The following is a 22,320-nucleotide window of genomic DNA, read 5'->3' on the forward strand; positions in this document are numbered from 1 at the left end:
GCGGCCCTTGCCACGCTTCCAGGTACCTCCCCTGAAGCTCCCATTGGCCACGGTTCCCCGTTCCCGGCCAATGGGAATTGTGGGGGGCGGTGCCTGGAGGCAAGGGCAACGCACGGAGCCCTCTGCCTCCGCCCCTGGGACTTGAGGGATGTGGTGCCGGCTGCTTCTGAGAGTGGCGCGGGGCCTGTGGCACCACGGGGGGCAATCCCACAGGCTGGCTCCAAAGCCTTGATGGGCCGGATTCGGCCCATGGGCCATAGTTTGCCCACCCCTGCCCTAGAGGGAATGAACGGAAGAGGTAATCATCAAGTGATCCATCCTCTGTCACCCATTCCCAGCTTCTGGCAAACAGAGGCTAGGGACATCATACCTGCCCATTCTGGCTAATAGCCATTGATGGACCTATCCTCCATGAACTATAGTTCTTTTCTTAACCTTGTTGTAGTCTTGGCCTTCACAACATCCTCTGGCAAGGAGTTCCACAGGTTGACTGCATTGTGTGAAAAAATACTTCCTTTTGTTTGTTTAAAACCTGCTGCCTATTCATTTCATTTGGTAACCCCTAGTTCTTATGTTATGAGAAGGAGTAAATAACACTTCCCTATTTACTTTCTCCACACCAGTCATGATTTTATAGACCTCTATCATATCCCCCTTTAGTTATCTCTTTTCCAAATAAAAAGTCCCAGTCTTATTAATCTCTCCTCATATGCAAGCCGTTCCATACCCCTAATAATTTTTGTTGAACCTTTTCCAATTCTAATATATCTTTTTTAGGCTAGGGCGTACCATGGATTTATATTGAGGAAATGTGATATTTTCTGGCTTATTACCTATCCCTTTCTTAAAGATTCCCAACATGCTCTTCACTTTTTTGATTGCCACTGCACATTGAGTGAATGTTTTCAGAGAACTACCCACAATGACTGACTCCAAGGTCTCTTTCTTGAGTGGTAACAGCTAATTTAGACCCCATCATTTTATATGTATAGTTGAGATTGTTTTCCAATGTGCATTACTTTGAATTTATCAACATTGAATTTCTATATACTTTATATACTATACACTGAAATGTAAGTACAATATTTATATTCCAATTGATTTATTTTATAATTCTATGCTAGAAATTAAAATGTAAGTAATATTTCAGTAATAGTGTGCCGTGACACTTTTGTATTTTGATGTCTGATTTTGTAAGCAAGTGGTTTTTAAGGGAGGTGAAACTTGGGGGTACGTGAGACAAATCAGACTCCTGAAAGGGGTGCAGTAGCCTGGAAAGATTGAGAGCCTCTGGATAAGATGTTCCAAATGCCAGAGCAGGGCAAAAAGTGGGGGAAACTGAGACAATAGTTGCAGCAGTGCCCCAGGCAGCCAGGAGGGGGAGTATTGGGGCAGCAACTTTACCACACATTTATTATAAAATAGAAGAAATTGGTGATATTGATTTTAGCAGTGAATGTCTCATACTGTGTTTATAACTTCATACAATCCCGCACCAACCACCTTAAAATGTTTTAGGTTGCAAAGCTAAACGCTCAAAAGTCAGGAAACTCCTGGATTCAGGTTGTCTCTGCATCTTCACATGCGGTTTCTTCCACACAGCCCCCGGCCTTATTCAGAGTACAGGCTTGATGATTAAGAGATATCGGGGTTGCAATGTTGCCCAGTTTTGGGATATCTGAGAATTTATTTACATCCCCAGCTACTGGAGACGATTCACTCGGAGAGCATCTCAACTTACTGGTGTGTTTAAATGAAAGTTCCTGGCCGTTATGGCTGTGGAGGAAAGCTCGAAAACAAAAGCTGAGTGCAACCTCAAGGTTCAGCAACCTGCAGCCAAATAAAGGGAACCCAATATTTAAAAATAAAATAAAAACGATCTGTTTTAAGAGTCATATCTCAGGATTTCGGGGGGCCTGCGGCACGACTTTCTGACCATTTGAGGTTGGCAACAGCGGGTTGTGGGTCACTAAGGACGGAGGCCGTGCTCTGCGGCGGGCCCAGAGGAGCAAAGACTAGCGGCAGCACCGTACGGTGCATGCTAGGCACGCCCCCTCCGTCCCCGGGGCCAGCGCCGAGAGCGCGGGGAGGCAGAGTCCTTCCACCAGCCAGGGGGTGAGGGAGGATTCTCCGCTGGCCGCTTTCACCCGCGACGCAGCTGAGCCCGGGCCCACTTAGCTTAGGGGCGCACAAAGGAGGGCTGGGGGTCAGGGCGAAGTGCCGGCTCTCCGGGGGGGGGGGGGGGCGCAGTGACCCTTCCACGCTTCCCCGTGTGCTGCTCAGTTGGGAAGCAGCGCCGGGGCAGGGAAGCCCTTCCAGCTCCGGCCTCCCGCTCTCCTTCCCCTTTTCTGCAGCCCTCTCCTTCTTCTCGCCTGCTGCTGCGGGCCCCGCCGCGCCCATCGCCCCTTCCCCCTCTCGGCGGGGTCTGACAGGCCTGGGTCGCCCCCCCTCCCTGCCTCCCGCGCGCTTGCTGTGGGCAGCGGCGGCGGCAGCGGCAGGGTTAAGGCTGAGGAATGCGGCGGCGGCGGCGAGGAATGTGCATGCAGATGAGATGGATGTTAATCTCATGCTAATGAGCGGCGGCGGCGACTGCTGCCCGGGGCTGAGCCGGGCTCCCCAGTTCCGAACCCAGACAGCGGCGGGGCTCAGCCCGGGACCCTGCCCTGGTGCTGCTGGAGCAGGCGGCGGCGGCGGCAGCAGCAGCCTAGACATGGTGGATTGAACCCGAGGAGGGTTTCCTGAGCGATTGCACGAGACTCTCTACTCCCCCCCGCCCCAGGCCCGGCTCCGGACCCCCCTCCCCCCCCAGTCCCCCGGCTCTACTGGGGGCTTTTCCCGCTTCCCTTCTTTCTTCCTGGCCCTATGGAGCAGCTACCCCCGGCGCCCGACCATGCCTAGGAAAGCGGGGAATGGGCAGCTCCCCTTACCCGATGGCTGGGAGGAGGCGAGGGATTACGACGGCAAAGTCTTCTACATTGACCACAACACCAAGCAGACCAGCTGGATCGACCCCCGGGACAGGTGGGCGCGGACGGCGGGAGGGGAGGACCGCAGGGGATGGGGGCAAGGGCAGGCGTGGGGGAGACCCGGCAGCCGCAGTGTGAACCCGGCTGAGAAGCGGCAGCCGGAGCCCCTGCTGGGGGGAGGCAGGAGGGTCCCTTCCCGTTATATAATGGGAGAGACAAAGAGGGGGGCAGCCCCGTGGCAGGGGATGAGGGTGGGGATGTGCTGGGACTGGGGGGAGTCTTGCTCTCGCTTAGATGGGAAGCGGACTGAAGAGGAGTGGGGAAGGGAGAGCGCCTTGGAAACTGAGGCAACCCCCCCACAAACAAATGCTGGAAAGGGGGTGGGGTGGAGGGCGTGTGCCTGTTTATCAAGGGAATCAGCCTGATTCTGTTGGCAGTTCAGTATTTATTGTGTCCTCATTGATTTGGTTTAACCTCTTTTTTTAAACAGTATCTATTTTGTGATTTATTTTTTTGTGACCCCCACCCTTAATCTTATTAAAAACTAGCTTTCATGCTCTTTATGGTTAATCTATGCAGCCTGTGTGTGTTTATATAGTTGTAGTCTTATGAAATCTTTCCTTAATGTAGTCTGATATTGGGGACCCATAGATCCCAGGAAAGAAGGAGATTTAAAGATAGAAAGTAGTTAGGATTTACTTGCCTGTCCTGTACCAACGTCTATAACAGTCTTTCCAGAGACAACCCAGAGAAGCAAATGCTAGGCGTCCCGCTGACTCCTGAGTGTGGTGTACTTGGGTCTGAATCCCTCAGTTTGTGAAAGTGCAGGGCTGTGGCATTTAACTCTCCTTTACTGTGAAACCTTATATCAGGAAACTGCCTGTCTCTTTGCCCCAAGCTCCATGAACATGCCTGATATTCATAGCCCAAAATGTAGTTTTTATTTCTTCTTGTGAAGAAGCTAAGGCTGCAAGAGCTCTACAGGCCTCATCTATTAAGTAGGCCTCAGCCAGGCTAAATCCTTTCAGTCCCCCACCTAGAGACTGGGATGTTCCCTGCATTTTTCAGTCCTATGTATTTAAACAAGAGCCACAAAAGACAAAACTTGGGGGTGGGGGAAGTAAAACCAACTCAGACCCTTCTAAGGCACCAACTATCTTATGTAAATCTTTCAGTTTTGAAGAGGCTTTTACTTTATAAAACACTTTTTAAACCTGAGATCTGTTTTAATTTGTGGCCTAAAAAGTTCAGAAATATAGATTATTCTTTACTTTGTGCATAGTGCAAGCTGTAGCATTCTTGTTAAGCCTATTGTAATCCAATGATCAAAAACTTATAAATGGCATTATAAATTTATGGCACAAACCATGATGAATTATCCATGAGGGTCTCGGTTTATATTTCCCTGCAGAAGTTAGAAAAGGCAGTTGTGATGAAGCTAGCTAGTGTCAGAGCCTTGCTGCTTGTTAAATGCATAGTGAAAGTTTTGACAAGCATCATACACAGTCAGGCCTACTTTCCTGATATACATGATATTGGAATTAAGTGTTCTAACACTGGTAGCCCTGTTGTTTGACTTCCTTTGCACTTTGAAACATCTTAAATATATTGTAAATGTCAGTAACATGGCGGTGTTCACAGGACAGTGATATTTGTTGGAGCTGTTTAAATATTTAGCTTCTGCAGATGTTTTGGTAAATATTTTTGACTTCTGATAGTTAAAATGGAGAGTTTTTCAATGTTCCTTGAAATTAGGGTTTTCAATTCAGTTTTGTTCTAGATTTGTGTTTACAAAACGGATGACAAGAAAATAGTGTAAAGCAAATAGAAAGTAAAATTATGATTGCGCTTATCTATCTTGCCTTCTGAACAAATTAACACTTTCAAACAAAAGAAACATTTGACACTTATTGTGGATTCTATTGCCCTTAAAATGTTCAGCCATATTTATCCTGTATGTGTGTGATTGGTCTCCTAGTACATTTGAGTCTTTACTCCAATCACTACAGAGGTTTTTTTTTTTTTTTAAATAGGAGAATTACACTTTGTATTTCTCTCATCATGCAGGGATTAGTATAAATTAATTTCTTGATTTTTTTTTTTTTTGAGGCGAGAGAGAGGATTTAAAACACAATCAAGCTCTGGGCTAGATGTATTTTCTTTAATGAGGACTAATGGAGTGAAGTCCTTGTTAAACAGAGTAGGGGACAGTGTTTGGAGTAACTCCATTAACTCTTGTCAATCTTGTTTCTTACTGTTACAAAACAAACAGAAAGAGGTATGTTGCACGAGGCACTTGAGATAATCCATAAAATAGTGGTGATGGCTCAGCTGAAACTGAATTACCTGCATGGAAAAGAGGCTGATTGTCCATGCACGATAAAATTTTAGTATCTACACATGCAATCAATGTTTAGATTGCTGACTAGATTTGGAATAGTAGAAATAACTTCTTTGAAATGCCTGTGATTAGTTAACTGTGGGCTACATTATGTTGAAAATATAAGTATATTAGAAAAATGCACGTTGATATCCCATACAGGACGGATTAGATAGCTGTCAGAAGAACTAGAAAGTGAGCCTTCAGGTTTTTGTCAGTACAGCAATGTCTGGGTTCTGAATGATCTTGGAATATATCTAAAACTGTCAAGATGAAGTGCTGAGGTACTGTGGTGATGGTGTACTGGAGAGTCTGAGACTGACTTGACAACCTACTTGTATCTATTCAGCTAGTTATTTTCAACTTTTATTTTATTCAGTTCCCTGATGTAAATCCTAACAGTTGCATAATGTACTTTTGGAATACACTAATACAGGGATTCTCAAATAATTTCATAACTTTGACTAAATCTTAACAAGATACTGTCTTGTGGGCAGCTTCCTTCCCATTTGCAATTCTATAACAGCTCCATGGAAACCACAGCAATTGCTTAAAGGTGAAAGCAATATTTGGAAAAAATTTAATAGATTTTTAGCTTCTTTGAACTTGATTCAGCAGATGAGAATAGTGGGGGATCCAGCATCTTGTGACGAGGCGGCTCTCTGGACCATCAGCTAATGCTCCCTGGATCACAGTTTGGGAACCTCTTTATTAACAGAGAAAAGACTAGATGTGTGAAGCTTCTTTTTGTGTGGAAACTGACCTGGCAATTGAAAATGTTGATGATCCTTCAAAGCTTTGGTGAAACTTGCTTGCATAGGAATATATGAAACTTATAGTACCAAATTTGTGCTAAGCACATTAGACACTCCTAGGACAAGATCCCTGCCCCCCCAAAAGTTTCCAATTTAAAGCCATGTTGCTGAGTATATGGATCAGGCCTGCTGATATAGTGATTGTACTCTACAATTCAAAGAAGACGACCTGGAGTCAATTCATGGACTGCGGCTCGGTTTTGCTCACCTTGCCTGTGTGAGTAATCCTGTTGATTTTAATAGTGCTCATATTTGTCGGTGAGAACGATTTGGCCCCTGTTTTTTGTACTCTCTAAGTCCATGCATGCTGGAAGTGCTGTAGAGGTACTGTAATACACTCAGCTGCTAAGGGGTTTGGAGTGCTTTGCATTGCTTGGCAGCGACCCCCTCCAAACACTTCAGGAGCTGTGTTGACTTGGCTAAAGGAGACTGGTGGCTTAAAAAGCAGGACCTCTAAGGTATGGACTGTACAGAGAAGAGAAACTGAGTTGAATTCAAACAAGAATGCAAAGAGGCTGGAGATATTTTTAGTGTTTAAATCTACAGACTTGACTCCCTTGCCTATACTTTTGCTGTTTTTCTAAGCTACAGCAGACTGAAAACTGACAAGTTTTGTCAGTTCCACTGCTGCTATTTGGAACCAATTAGGCAACAGTGAAATAAACTGTTTCACTCTGTCATGTCTGTCTGTCATGTCAGTTTCACTCTGCCTCAGCTTGGAAAGATATGAAAAGCTGCAGAGACCAGCTGTTGACTGGAGAGGAAGACCAAAGTAAGAGGTGGGAGAGGGATAGAAGAACACACATTTCCCTCCTAGTCCCTTTGTATTAGTTAAGAGACTGAGGCAAGGGCAGAGTAGAGTAGAAGAGAAGGAAACAGTGAAACTATGCTTCTCTTCTGCAGCAGTCAACAGATGTTGGAAGGGCTTCACATTTATTAGACACCTCATTGGAGGCTAGCATGAATGGTGGTGCTGCAATCAGGGTTTAGAAACAGCAGCTAGATAGGAATTTCAGCTCCCTCCAGTTTCCGGAAATTGGATGGTGCTGGATTTCTCGCCAGGGCAATGGGTCTCCTTGTGTTTTGTGTTGGCTTCTGGGCAGTTAAGTGTCAGATAAATTTTGTATACCCTTGTAATGAATGCCAGTCACCTATAATAGATATCCTTCTAGTCATTTTGCATAAAATGAGTTCCGTATCATAAAATCTGCTGTCACAGTTGGCCCTATAGACACACTTATCAACAGCCTCAGCAGAGTTTCAGGGAATGAATTAGCATGGGACTGAACTCCCCCTTCCTTCTCTTCTTTGCCTCTTGTAGAGCTGGTGAAATGTATCTCTAGAGAATTTACAGATTACTTTATCAAAGCAGTGATAGATTTATCGTGTTGTGGTGTTTGCCTTTAGAGACTGCCCTAGAAATACCCTGTCTGAATAACCAAAACAAGCGTTTGAAAAATTTACCAGACAGCTAGTAGCTAGAGGACTAAACCTGCTAGTTAGAGGTAGGTGTGAAATATAGTTATCTTGTAAACCTCTGAAGTGGAGAAGAAGTCCAGTTCGCCTTGCTACTTCCAGCTTCTAGGATGGAGAGGGTACTGGGATTTTTACTGGAGATCCCCACATCCTCCAATGGTGCCGTTCTGGCTAGGAGACACTGTGGACATTAAAAGCTCTATTCCCTCTCCTTATGGAAGGGACAAGGAGCTTTATTATTTCTTGTATTACCTAGAGGCCCTTATTGTAGACCAGGACCCCACTGTGTCAGGTGCGCTACAAACAGAACAAAAAGACGATCCCTGCCCCAATCTTTTTGTTTCTTCTCCATCCCTCTGGAGATTCCTGGTTGCTATCCTATGAATAGCAGGGGGCATAGAAGGGACAGGAGATGGGGAGACTTGAAGCTGCAGCTGCTTGAGGAGTGGAGCTTGCTGCTCAGACATATGTTACAGGAAGGCTGGGAAGGAGGCATGATTAGAAGTGGAAGGGGAGGCAGGGGCATAGGGGAAGCTGGGGTACAGTGCAGGCAAGGGCTTTTGGGGAAGATCCAAGTATGGACCCCAGGCAAGAGAGCTAGTTGGATAGCAGGCAGCATCAGAGGACAGAAGTAACTAGTGGATCTGCTTTTCACAGAACTAAACAATGTTGTCACAGATAAATAAAATGACTTTCTGTTCACATGTGAAGAGTTCAGTGTCTGAGGTGCTATGAAAATGTATTTGCATGTGAAACTTGGGGGTTGTGGTAGTGATTTTTTTTTTAGCTGCGAAGGCCTGAAATTTTTTAAAAAAGTGTAAGTTTTAACTTTGACTAAAAAAAAGGTGGAAAGTTCAGTTGTCTTTTGAAAAGTTGTGGTGTAACATTTGGAGACTAATTGAGTCATTAAACTATGAAATATAGGGATTTTAATACTGTGTTAAGTACAGATCTCAACATGACCTTAACCATGGAGTCACTAGAGTAACTCTATTAAATAAATCCTCTGTATAGTAAGGTACAAATTACCTTTTCTGTTCTGGTAGTGAAGAGGAGGAGTACGCAGCAGATCATCTGACACACCAAGTTGTACAACTTTTCTATAAACAGTTCCACTAAGACAGATCATTTGGCATCTATGCCTGTTAGTGTAGTTCCTGACTTGCTTTGGTTTACATGCTAGCACTCCATCTTCCTTTACTCTTACCCCAATTAACTAGGTTCCATCTGTTCCTGCATAGCCTCTCCTGCTCATGACCAGTGTAGTGTGCTCCTTGTGAAACTCCCTGGTTCCTCACTCTGGTTTCAGTGGTAGTCTGGGAATTCCTTTCTCTGTCTGATTGCAGGGTTTTTCTTTAAAATAAACATGCCTGGTACAGGAATTGAACCCACAATAAAATGCTAAAGGTCCCTGAACTCCTGGCACCAGACCTTCAGCTGCGTATCCTGCCTTCTGCAGGATTATGAAATGGAATGCAAGGCAGAATTCTAATATTATGTGGTGTATGGTACTATGATAGCATCAGCAAGTATGGCAGAACAGCAGTGTTTGTGTTTGTTTTTTAACAAAATTCAGACTTGTTCCATATGTGTGGTATACACACTTTTAAAATAAAATATTGACTTTTTTTAACTATAATTGAAATGCTATGGTGACTCTTGCCTAGGAGTGTTACCCTTATATCTTTAGGGATGATAGAACTCAACTTTTCTCTGATCAAAACAGCTAAAGTTTACTAATCAAAAGATGCTGGAGTAAGTCCACATATGTATGCAAGGTAAATATATTCTAGTGGCTAGGGCAGAGGATTGTCAGGGTTCTATCCCTGGCCCTACCACTTACTTCCTATGTGATTTTGAGCAAGTTATGTCGAAAAGTAATAGAATACCATTCATTTTAGTATTTTTGAATGTTTTTTCTACATTTTCATATATATTGATTTCAGTTACAACACAGAATACCAAGTGTACAGTGCTCACTTTATATTTTTGATTACAAGTATTTGCACTGTAAAAAAACAAATACATTTTTCAATTCACCTAATAAAGACATTGCATTACAGTACTTTTATTCATTAAAGTTGCACTTACAAATGTAGAATTATATACAAAAAAACTGCATTCAAAAATAAAACAACATAAAGCTTCAGAGCCTGCAAGTCCACTCAGTCCTACTTCTTGTTCAGCCAATCGCTCAATAACATGCCAAAGCAGTGTGGACCGACGCATGTTCATTTACATTATCTGAGTCAGATGCCACCAGCAGAAGGTTGATTTTTCTTTTTTTGGTGGTTCGGGTTCTGTAGTTTCCACATCAGAGTATTGCTCTTTTAAGACTTCTGAAAGCATGCTCCACACCTCATCCCTCTCAGATTTTGGAAGGCACTTCAGATTCTTAAACCTTGGGTCCATGCTGTAGCTATCTTTAGAAATCTCACATTGGTACCTTTTTTGCATTTTGTGAAATCTGCACTGAAAGTGTTCTTAAAATGAACAACGTGTGCTGGGTCATCATCTGAGACTGCTATAACATGAAATATATGGCAGAATGCGGATAAAACAGAGAGGGGATGTACAATTCTCCCCCAAGAAGTTCAGTCAGAAATTTAATTATCACATTATTTTTTTAACAATCCTCAGCATGGAAGCATATCCTCTGGAATGGTGGCTGAAACATGAAGGGGCATATGAATGTTTAGCATATCTGGCACGTAAATATCTTGCAATGCCAGCCACAGAAGAGCCATGCAAATGCCTGTTCTCACTTTCTGATGATATTGTAAATAAGAAGAGGGCAGCATTATTTCCCTTAAATGTAAACTAACTTGTTTGTCTTAGCGGTTGGCTGAACAAGAAGTAGGACTGAGTGAACTTGTAGGCTCTGAAGCTTTACATTGTTTTGTTTTTGAGTGCAGTTATGTAACAAAAAAAAAAATCTACATTTGTAAGTTGCACTTTCATGACTGGGATTGTACTACAGTACTTGTATGAGGTGAATTGAAAAATGCTATTTCTTCTGTTTCATTTTTGCAGTGCAAATATTTGTAAGCAAACATAATATGCACTTTGATTTCAATTACAACACAGAATATGATATATATGAAAATGTAGAAAATCATCCAAAATATTTAATACATTTCAATTAGTATTCTGAATTGGGCTCTCGATTAATCACACTGTTAAACAATAGAAGTATAAATTACAATTATTAATAGCTGTGTATAATGTCTGTTTAAAGTTGACATCAATAAGAGATGTGAGTCTGATTTTCATAAACAGGGTTTTCAAACAAATACTGATATCATAGCAAGAGAGTAAGGCCCTGGCAATGTGGTTTGTGCAGGTGGGCCTCTATGCACATGCAGTATGCCTCCACAAGGCTAGCAGGGGTCTGCCTGTGCCAATTAGACTGCATGATCATGGCCCAAATTATGTAGGGCTCAACTCAGGGGATATTGAGTTTGGTTTTCGTATTACACAGGTTCAACAGGAAGAAGTTCATTTGTGAAAAATGTTTTACTAAGCAGGGAGTGTGAAATAGTTGGGACTGGATGAAATGTAACTTTCTGTGATGGAGGGAGTGGTACCTCTAATGAACTTACAGATTTTGAATAAAGGGTTTTATAACTAATAAACTAGTTTTATAACCATTGGTAACAACAGAACACAGCCTCGCAGAGGGAGTGTACCGAATTTTTATTTGAGGTGCATGAGGTATGAAACTTCCTTATTGAAAACAAACATGCCGTTTAGTTCACAGTTTGCTGTTACCCAAAGTTGTTAAAGGAGAAATCCATAAGTCATGTGTCATTCCTTTTTGTTAAATGTGTGTTGTCAATTGCGTTTTGATCTAATTTTTAAAACATTTCACTTGCTACCACAGATTGTATTATGTGCTCTACGCTAGGCACTTCTTTGTTTATACACATTCTTACTTAGTACAAGATCCGGTAGCTTGATTTAAAACACTTTTTTAAAGATATGACAAAAATGCACTGACTCATGAGTATTGAGGAATCTTTGGATTATAGAAGTAGTTTTTCAGGACATAATGAGTGGATGTGGATGCATAATTACTACATTACTGTATTTTTTTTTTTATATTTAGACATTTTAAAAAGAAATGTTTAGGCTTTGAGCCTGTGTCGAGAGCACGGGCTTTTGCCTATGCCTGTGTGATTCTCAATACAGTTTTAGGTTCTGAGATGACAAAAACCAAACAACCCCAGGGTGCCTAGACTTGCCTGTGGACATAGTGCAGTCAATGTTTTTCAAGACCAGTTTTGTTTCTCATCCAACACGTCTGACAACTCCAAAAATCAGTCCTCTTCAACTCCATTCTGGTTGTACCTCCTCTATTGTATTTCCATTAATCCTGTAAAGTACCTTTGGGTACAGTTTGTAGGATCTGGGCCTTATTTTCCTGCGACCATTCATACAGACCACTTGATCATGTATACGCAAAAAGAAAAGGAGTACTTGTGGCACTTTAGAGACTAACAAATTTATTTGAGCATAAGCTTTCCTGAGCTACAGCTCACTTCATCGGATGCACGAAAACTTATGCTCAAATAAATTTGTTGGTCTCTAAGACGTCACAAGTATTCCTTTTCTTTTTGCGAATACAGACTAACACGGCTGCTACTCTGAAACTTGATCATGTATGTAACTTAACTCACACAAGTTCTTCCATAGAAGTCAATGAGACTACTTATGTGAGTAAATTATGCACATGCTTTAATGTTTGCAGGATCAGGCCTAACTTGTATTGTATTTTTAATTGTTTATGCAGATTAGACACTTTTGTATAAAAAAAATTATTTTCTCTAACAAGAGAGAGTGGCTTGATGGTGAAAGATTAGATATGTTCAGATCTTCAGAGGTTTGACTCAGATTTCAGCTTTCTAAAGTAAATGAATGAGTTAAATTTACTGAGTTTGAATACGGAACTCAGATGAGAATCCAAAAACTGAGGTCCTTCCTGGTTGTTCTGCATGAACATTACATTTAAACTTTTTTATTAAAGCTAATGTTAAAATTGTCTCCTACACAGGTTAAGAAAGAGTGTCAGTACATCTGGGTATAGCGCTTAAATTTGTACAAAGGTTGGTTTGAAAGTCATAAAATACATAGAGTACAAAATCAGCAACATTCCAAATTAAGGTTAATAAATTTAACTACTAAGGTACTCTAAGTATAAGGGCTTGCCCTGGTGTCCTTGAACAGAAGTGCGCGCCCCCCCCCCCCCATCCTCCCTCTCCTTATGTTGTTGTTAAATGTATCAGATGACTTCCTCTTGCCCCAATGTGACTGCCTCCAACAGTGATGTTTATATGGCTTGTGAAGTGAGCTTAGATCCATTGGGATGGAAAGTGCTTCCTGAATACATTTTACACCACTGTAACTGAAGCAAATGACTGCTGCACACAGGGCTATGTGAATTAGGTAACAATCTGGCATGAAGTGAAGACCTTTTTAACCTCTGTATTGCGAGCATTGCAAAGTATAAAATGAACTGTTTATACATTTACAGTTGTCCTAGTGAATGGTGGAATGTTGTGGAAATAATCATCTGACATGTTTACAGAACATTCCTCACATAGTATTCAAATGATTAGAGAAATTATGGGATGCAGCAGAGCAGCCAAGCATTGAGTCGTTTTAGTCAGACGTGATTTACTATTGTGGTAAGTGAGAGACGATACATAGCAGCTCAGATAGTAAACAGATGACTTGTTCTAAGTTGTTCAACCTCAGGTGTTTTTTTCCTATATAGCTTGTTCTCTGTTTATCATTCCTAAACCTCTCCTTTTGTAAAAAGAAAAGGAGTACTTGTGGCACCTTAGAGACTAACCAATTGTACTTTCTCTTTTGCTCTCATAGCTTGATACTGCTAGTGAACAAAAGTTTGAGGTTCACTAGGTGATCATGTTATGCTTACCAAAGTGTAGAAATTGGATTGTGTGTAGCAAAACAGAGCATTTGGAGTGATATGGATTACTTTTTGTTGGATTTGTTTCCTTACATATGTTGTTAGTTGCTATACATTGTTCTCCTTTGCTTGCTAGGTGCTGTAATCCATATAAAAAGATCCAGGAACTTCCAGGCCAGGGAAGTCTGCAAATTTCTTCTCAGAACCTGCCTGACCTCTTCATTGGAAATACTGTACATCCAAACTATTGAAGATTTCATTTTCCAGACACAAAGATATAGCATGAAGAATTTACCTGGATTGGAGAACAGAGTGTAATTTTTTTTCTTTTTACTTTCACTCTGCCCAATTTCTGTTGTTTTGATTAATTAATTCTGGAAAGTGTCCTCTGAAGCAATGTAGGAATTTTAAACAACAGAAGTTGGTGCTAGAATTAGATTAGCTGTCAAAGAGATGTGTGACCTGCACCCAGGGGCCTGTATCTGGCTGGGCAAAATAAAAAAAAAAAAATTCAAAAAAAAAAAAAATCTGATCTTCCATAGAGGAAGTGGAATCATGTGCCATTGTTCACCAATCTTTTTTCCCCTTTCTTTTCTGTTCTGTTCTACCTCAGCGATTTAAGCAATGAGCTGAAGCTGTTCCATTTTAGGAGTGCTCCTCTTTCCCTAGTAAGCCTACCAGAAACTTTTGGTGAACATACTCATTGAATGTCCCTAATGTTGAGCGGTGGTCATGTTCCTCATGTGGCCCTCTAAATGGGAGGGCTGCCCAGACATATTGAGAAAATGGGCTTCTGAACAACTGAGAGAATGCCACTTGCCTGTCATCTTGACTTTCAGGAAGAAATCTATTTGTTACAAGATTACCTTTAAAACAATCTTATTTTAATATTTGAGATTTTTGGATACCAGACTTTAAAAATGACTAAAATTGAACCTCATTTTAATGGTGGATGTTAATTTTTGTAGAAGTTCTTTGCCATTGGAGTTTACATCCATAATAGGTATAAAGATAATAGCAATGCAGCATTCCTATACGCTGCCCTAACAATGTACTTTGATCCTGTCCTGAAGGGTTTATCTTCTATGTGTACTAACTCAGTCCTTACGATATGTCTTCACACAGTAGCGGATTATTGCATGGGCACCGGCCGCTTTGAGGGCTCTGCAGGAGCGCCGGCACTCTGGCCCTTGCCCCCTGCTCCCCCTCTCTCTCCCCACTCCCCCCCAGCGCTGCTCCTCTTCTTCCCTTTGAGGCCCCATCCCCTGGCCAGGCCAGAAGACAGAGCCTGGGGTAGAATGAGCATATTCTCCGTGCCCGGAGCTGGCCCGAGCCCTCTCTCCCTCCCCTTTCTTCATGGAGCTGGCCTGAGCCACTTGCCCAAGCCCCCTTCTCCCCTGTGCAGGGCTGGCCCAAGCTCCTCCTCCCCCACCCTCACCCTCAGGTGATCAGTTGGCAAGAGCAAATGGGACAAATGCCCAGTTTTGCCAAAATGTTGGGACATCCAGGGCCAAAACGGGACATAGGGTTATCCTAGGCCAGGGGTCCTCAAACTTTTTTTTGTGCCCCCCCCCCCCCTTACCAGGTTCTTCCCCACCCCTTGGGAGTGGGGGCCAGAGCCAGGAGCAGGTGCTGGAGGTCGCATTGGGACTGGGGGCTGCGGTCAGGAGGCAGGGCTTGGTTGGGGCCAGAGTGGAGCTGGCGGTGGAGCAGGACTGGGTGGTGCTCTCCCCCTCTCTTCACCCCCACCCCCGAACATTCCTCTTTGTCTCCTGGGGGGGCGTGAACCACAGTGACTGTGGGGCTTTGGGGAAAGGGGAGGAGCAGAGGGTGGAGCTCCGTGGCTGGGGTGGAATGTGCGGGGGCCCAAATGTTCTTTGTGCCCAGGGCCCCAATAAATCTTAATCCACCTCTGCCTACGCTACAGGTACTACAGCAGTACAGCTGCATCTATGCCACTGTAGTGTAAATACTTGCTACAGCAATGGAAGGGTTTTTTCTATTTCTGTAGTAAATCCACCCCCTCTGAGGCAGTAGGTAGCTAGGTTGACCTAGTGGTGTCTGTACTGGGGCTTAGGTTGTCTTAAAGTCATACCCTTGAGAGATGCAGTTTTTACACCCCTGAGTCACATAGCTAGGTTGACCTAAGTTTTAGCTGTAGATCAGGCCTTAGGTTATCTGCTGAGACTGCCAACCATAATGTAATTGTAATGGTGTGTTTTGAGGCTTGGATGCTTGTCAGTTAGGAAGTGGGTAAACTATCTGCTTGTTTCGTGGTGGTCTCCAAACAGTTTTGGATAACGACTTTTGGTTGGAAAGGTGGATTTGAACCTGTGATCTAGAGAGACTGTTCCAGATCCTATTACTAATGCCTTAAACCAGTGCTACCCAAAGTGCCGGTCCGCGGACCAGTGCTGGTCCGCGAGCCATCGGCTGTCGGTCTGCGTGCACATTGGAAAAAAAAATTGCCGGTCCCCCACATCAGATAGCTTGAGAAGCACTGCCTTAAACAATTCAGTCCACCTGGGAATAGGCTTTCTGTCTGAATGAGTTTGCAGTACCATAGATAACAGCAGTTCATTTTAGTAGTGCGGCATGGTATTTCTGTCATATCCATAGATGTGTGTTGAAACCGAAGTGGGGAGGGGATTGCTGAGCTGGAGTGGATTTTTTTTTTTTTCTGTCTATCTCTTTCTGTCTGTCTTTCAAGAAGTGATAGAATATAATCAGAAAGTCTGCTTGGTGATTGTCTGAAGGTTTTTATGCACCTGGGCATCCTTAGTGTGCCACAGACCTGAAATGAAGTTGAATAGAGTCAATAGTGTCTAAGATGTGTGAAATTTAATTTATGATGATATGCCACTTGTGTACTGACAGACTAAGGTGGTGTAAAGCTAATCTCTGGTTTTAAATAACACCAAATGCAAACAGTGTTAGAAAGGTACTTGCATAGAATGTACTGTTGAAATAATGGTCAATTAGTATCTGTGCTGGGTGTTTCGATGATAGATGAAATGTCAAATATCCAGAAACAATATCCATTGTGCAATAAGGACGGCTATTGAACAGAAAATGTTTTTAATTAGAGAGAATCATCTTTAGTATATTCAGGAGTTACTAATGTTAAAAAGTTGTTTGTTTTTTGCTGACTTCTCTTGAAGATATTATAGTAAAGGTGAAAGTACGTCTATGCGGCATATCTTTCAGGAATATGGCTCTATTGGCAGACTTGGGTCAGTCTGCAAAAAGTCAGTTAGCTCTTGTGTGATCAAGTGTCAGCCTCAAATCTCACCACTCTCGTATACAAATGCAAAGCTCTTCTTCAACCTTGACTTCCCAAATAACACAGTCTACCATCTTAATAAATTAAGAAAACACAATTTTACCATAGGGAGGGGAATAAGGTAAACAGCATATGATAGATGTTAACCATCTGTTTTTCTGATTGGAAGGCTTTCTGATAACACAAGCTAAGACCCTGAATGGAAAAAAATACAGTAGGCATAAGAGACTTAATTGTGATATTTGGAATTGTTCATTTAGCAGTTTATGGGCTAAGTGAAATCCTGTTAGGACTTTCAGAGCTTGAGGCTGAAAAAACATTTTCTCTTTAACTTTATTTTGGTTGCAGGTTAATTAAATTAACTGATTAAAAAAATAAACAGTGAGTGATCCATTTGGGAAGTGTCCATTTAAAACTGCTTTTAGGCAGGATGAGAGCAAAAGAGAAATTTTGTTTGGAAATCTCTTTCAATGAGTCAGTTACCTTGCTTCAGCCAACTAAATTTTGTAAAGTGGAAATTTTGGGGGAATATTATATCTGCCATAACATGTTGCAATTGAGCATTGGAAAGGTTTCAGATCACTATTGAACAGGTTAACAGAGTGTACCATTGTAGATACAAATGGTACAAATGTAGGTAGTATTTCAGTCTGGCCACAATCCCCGGAAATTGTACAGAGGTATACAGAAGAAAATGCAGCCTAAAAGAGGCCATGGAAGAGGGAATCGCCAGAGGGACTTCATATACAATGTGTCCTGTGTAAAATGATGGCAGCTGATCACTAGCTAACTTCTAATGTGAAGAAATGGGCTTTGGGAGAGGAATCCCAAAAGACGCTTCTCTTCTGTATGAATTAAACAACTTCAAATAATGGTGACCTACACAGGCGCGGGAAGTAGGGATGCAGGGGGGTGCTGAAGCACCCCCAGGTTTTATGCAGCGTGCTGACTGTGCACATGGGGTCCCAGCTCCCAGTCCTGCTCCGAACTGCGCCTGCTGGCCCGACGCCCAGGGGTACATGTGGGGTCCCAACTGCCAGCTCTGCCTCAGCTTTGGTGGTGGTGGTGGGGAGGGGGGCAGCACGAAAAGTTTGGGGATAGTTTTGGTCAGCACCCTCACTATAAAAAGCGTTCCAGCACCACTGGTGAGCTATGATAGCTGTGAGGGAGCAGCATGTTCACTGTAGCTTTCCAGTTTTAAAATCTGCAAGCAGTTATGTGGGCCCAGTGTCTCCACCTGTTGCTGGACTGCTCTCACTGGATCATTTTGAGCACTGGCAATGTGTTTGGTATTTCACAACACATAGAAGACATGGCCGCTGCTCGAAGAATCTTGTGAAATCTGGTGGAGAAACACATGGGTTATGATCACTGGTGACTTAAGGAGTCTGTCTGTATACAGTGTATGAATTCTGGTTGACATTATGAAGTTGCTATATCATGGAATGTCTTTATGTGGACATGGCAGCCACCATTTGCTTATGTCTGCCAGACTAGGGTCAATAGTTGATCATTAAACTTTAAATAGTCAACTGTTCAGATGGAAACACCCTGGGGTGATCCTAAAGATGGGAGAAGCTTGTCCATTCAATTAATATGCACTGAGGGGGAGTGGAAAATCCTCAGTAGCAGAGTCCAGGTGTTAGTAGGGGGAGAAATTCACAGAGCAAGAGTCAGGAAGCTTTGGGCAGGAGAGAGGCATGTTTTCATAGCAGGGAGTTTGGTTAAACCAGGGAACCAGCTAAAGTAAGAGAAGATTATTTGGCTGAGGGAGGTGCCTTGAGCTGCAGGAGAAGGATCATAGATGCTCCAGAGAACTATTCCCAAACCCAAAAAACTCTCCAGAATGGCAGGGAAAATGTCTACACCTGTGTTTATTTTGTCTAGATCTATCTGTGTATCCTTCATGCTAAGTAAAGGGTAATGGTGTTTACAGTCCTGTGCAAAGTCTGTTTGCTTTCATTGTCTTATGCCCCTGAAGAGTTAAACAGTAAATTCAGAGTGGTGGGAGGAGGTATATTGTAAGCTGCAGAAAGGAAAGTCTAAGGGGCCAGCACTAGTATCAGGGGCTGAGCAATTGGACTTCAGGGTCCCAGCTCTCAGAAGTAGGTGCTAGACAGGATCTACGCCCTTGGAATGTGTCTAGAGATCCTAGCCAGGGACAGTGCCTGGAGCCTGCTCAGATTCGAGGCTTAAAGAGCACACAGGGTCCATTGAGCTGAGTCCCAAACACAACAGCCTGGAGAGTGTCCAGCCATAGGGGGAGCTCGCACATGTGTGCACATGAGAGAGAACATCGCTTACTTCTAGTAGGTGGTTGGAGATAGCTTTGTTCTGGCACAGGAGAGCCTGGTAAACTGTAATCCACATTCTTCAGTCTGTTCAAGAGTTAATCTGTGAAAGAAGCATGATAGGCAGCTTGTCTGTCAGTGGTGGTTCCAGCTGCCAGGGCTCTGTGGCATGCAAGTGACATATCAACGCCATGACAGAGGGAAAAGAATTTCTCCGGTATTGTTTTCAGCAGGCAGCAATCTGCAGAATGATGAGGGGAAGGATAGTCTTGTGGGCAGGTGTTGGATTGGGACTCAGTTTTGGGTTCAGTTCCTAATTTTACCATGAACTTCTTTTGTGACCTTGTACAAATCATTTACTCATCTGTAATATAAGGATTATATCCCCCCTGCACACATGCATGCACACACACATTCTCTCACCCTTTGTCAGGCTCATAGTCATAGATTTTAAGTGTTTTGGGGCAGGGACTGTCTCTTGCTATGTGTTTGTACAGCACCATGCGTACGAGGGCCCCAACCTTGGTTGGTGCTTCTTGGTGCTCCTGTAACGTTACTACAGTATTAAATATTTATTAAACCTATGATGAGGATTTCCTGGTGAGACCACATTTCTAGGTGATCCGTCCTTTCAGCATTGACGCTCATAGAAGCCGTAGACCATGTCACGGATAGGCTTGCTGATTAATTCCAGAAAAGAAATATTGGCGGTGAAAGAATACCAAAGAAACGTGTGTTCCAGTCTATGATGAAGATAACTTACTTGGATACCTCTATTGGTAACCTGTTTCTGGGGAAAAGACATTTAGCTGATGCTCTGGTAACTGCAAATATGAATGCGGCAAGTTAGTGCTGTTTCTCAGTGAGTCTCCTGTTCTATGTACAGGAGACAGTGAAAGTTCTTGCAAACCTAGGTTTCATCGAATCCTCGTAGAGCAGCATTCTCTTTGAGAGGCATGTAAAATTCACTCTGCCGTCCTTGCTATGTAGAGATTGAAAATGATTATATTCATTCTGATTATGATGATGCTATAGTTGGGACTCAAAAGGGAAGTTCTTTACAATATAAATAAAAGATGCTATTCCTGTGTACTTTGCTTATTAGGTTTGGTATACTATGTGGTGGTGGTTTGTATTGTGATAACGTATATGGATCCCAGCCATGGTCAGGACCCCTTTGTGCTAGGCACTGTACAGTTAGTAATTTGATTATTTATAATAACATGTCCTTCAAGTATGAAGGCACTCAAAGAAACAAGGGAACAATAAAATACACAATTAATGAATGGGGAGAAAATACCATAAGACTAGCTTGTAAAGTAAATTAAATTAATACTTGACCACACTGGAATTGGTACTCCATTCAACCAGTTGGAATTAAATGAAAGATTGCTTTATATTTGGGACAATTTCGCTGGGTCTGAAAGGGGATTGTGATGTCTAGAGTTGGATGAGTCCTGAGAGGGATGAAAATGCAAATAAAATCAGATGAACACAGTGGAAGCACAGAATGGAGAACTTTATATGTAGAAATTATTTAAACCTCTCAAAATAAGTAATCATTTAAATCCAATATAGTAAATAGTGATATGAGATATAGTGCCTAGCAGAGAAGGAGAAAAATACATATTCTGCTGCATTTTGAACTGTCTTTGCAAGAAATCAGTAGAATCAGTCAGGAAGAGCAGCTAAGAATGGCAACTGAAGTAGATGAATGAAATGAATTATTTCTTGCGGCTCGATTAGTTGGAAATTACTGTACATGTATATTCATAACAATTAAATTTCCATTGCCTTCACTATTTTTCTTTAATCTGTGACTTTTCCCTCCTCTCCACCCCCCATCAGCAGTTCTGTGTTTTGGGTTAGTAGGGGATCTTTTTGGTATTGTGATGGGGCAAGGCCAGATGGTTATGGAAAAGTAGTGGGAGATAGATTAGCTCCAGGCTAAACAAATCCCTGGTACCAGGATAAGTGAAATGGCAGCTGCTCCAGGTCAATTAAGACACCTGGGGCCAATTAAGAACTTTCCAGAAGGCAGGGAGAAGGCTAGGTTGATTGGGACACCTGAAGCCAATCGGGGCTGGCTGAAGCTAGTTAAAAGCCTCCCAGTTAGTCAGGTGGGTGCGCATGTCAGGAGCTGTGGGAGGAAGTTGCGCTGTTGGAGAGGCTGAGTAGTACATACCATATCAGGCACAAGGAAGGAGGTACCGTGAGGTAAGAGTGAAGTGGAGCTTGAGGAAGTGAGGGCTGCTGTGGAGGAAGTAGCCCAGGGAATTGTACATGTTATGTTTCTAAAAGGTCAGCTACCATAGCTGATACTGTTAGGGTCCCTGGGCTGGAGCCCGGAGTAGAAGGTGGGCCCAGGCTCCCCCCCCCACCTTTGCCCCCGATTAATCACTGAGACTGGGAGACAACAGAGACTGTGCAAGGAAGGATAACTTCTCCTCACCTCCCTCTCTGGCTTATGATGAAAATGGCTCAGTAGACTGTGACCCTTGTCTCTAGAGAGAGAAGGGTTACGTGGAGGGTCACAGTGAACCTCTGAGGCTAGCGCATTCCGCCAGGAAACGCAGGACTCACGGAGGCAAGGGCAGGGCTTTGTCACAACTGGTGTCAAGAATGGGACTTCGTTCACAGCGTGGCAGAAGAAAGAGGTTTTAAAAAAAATGTGCACTGGGGTTTTGGATTTTTTTTTTTTTTGTTTTGGTTTGTTTGTTTTCTTTGTACCACAACGGAGGAGGTGGTAAGAGCTCTGGTACAAGCCACAGCAGCCCAGCAGGAGGCCACCCGGGTTCAGACAATGGCACAACAGGAGTCTATGCGGCTACAGCGGGAAACCAATCAATTATTGATGAGCCAGGCGACTCAAGATCATGCCCTCTTGAGAGAGGTGGTGGACCACCTGAAGATCCTCACGACCCAGGCCTGGAGGTCCGACGGGACGTGAACCCTGAGTGCCACTGGTTGTCAGCCAAAGATGACGTCAGGAGATGCTGTAGAGGCATATCTCCCCTCATTCGAAAGGAATGCTCAGCGTGAGGCGTGGCCCCAGGAGCAGTGGGCCAGCATTCTCACCCCTTTTTTGTGTGGAGAGGCCCAGAAGGCCTACTTTGACTTGCCTGCCACGGATGCCACTGACTATACCCGTCTGAAGGCAGAGATCCTAGCACGATC

At 43.2% G+C, this 22,320-nt stretch overlaps 1 protein-coding gene across 5 annotated transcripts in view; it reads left to right on the forward strand.

The window, feature by feature from the left end:
* The first annotated feature begins 2,100 nt into the window (after positions 1–2,100).
* The window catches only part of WWC2 (WW and C2 domain containing 2), a 182,213-nt gene continuing 161,993 nt past the window's right edge, over positions 2,101–22,320 (forward strand). For 2 of the 5 annotated variants that reach the window (XM_037897582.2, XM_043546032.1), the window contains exon 1: positions 2,107–3,021. In XM_037897582.2, coding sequence (XP_037753510.1) covers positions 2,891–3,021 — 131 coding nt within the window. In that variant the 5' untranslated portion in view covers positions 2,107–2,890. Of the gene's footprint in view, positions 3,022–13,705; positions 13,884–22,320 lie in introns of all 5 variants that reach the window. The other 3 variants (XM_043546031.1, XM_043546029.1, XM_037897583.2) reach the window with 3 other exon arrangements.

This window comes from Chelonia mydas, chromosome 4 (genome assembly GCF_015237465.2).
Source record: "Chelonia mydas isolate rCheMyd1 chromosome 4, rCheMyd1.pri.v2, whole genome shotgun sequence".
NCBI classification, from domain to species: Eukaryota; Metazoa; Chordata; order Testudines; family Cheloniidae; genus Chelonia; species Chelonia mydas.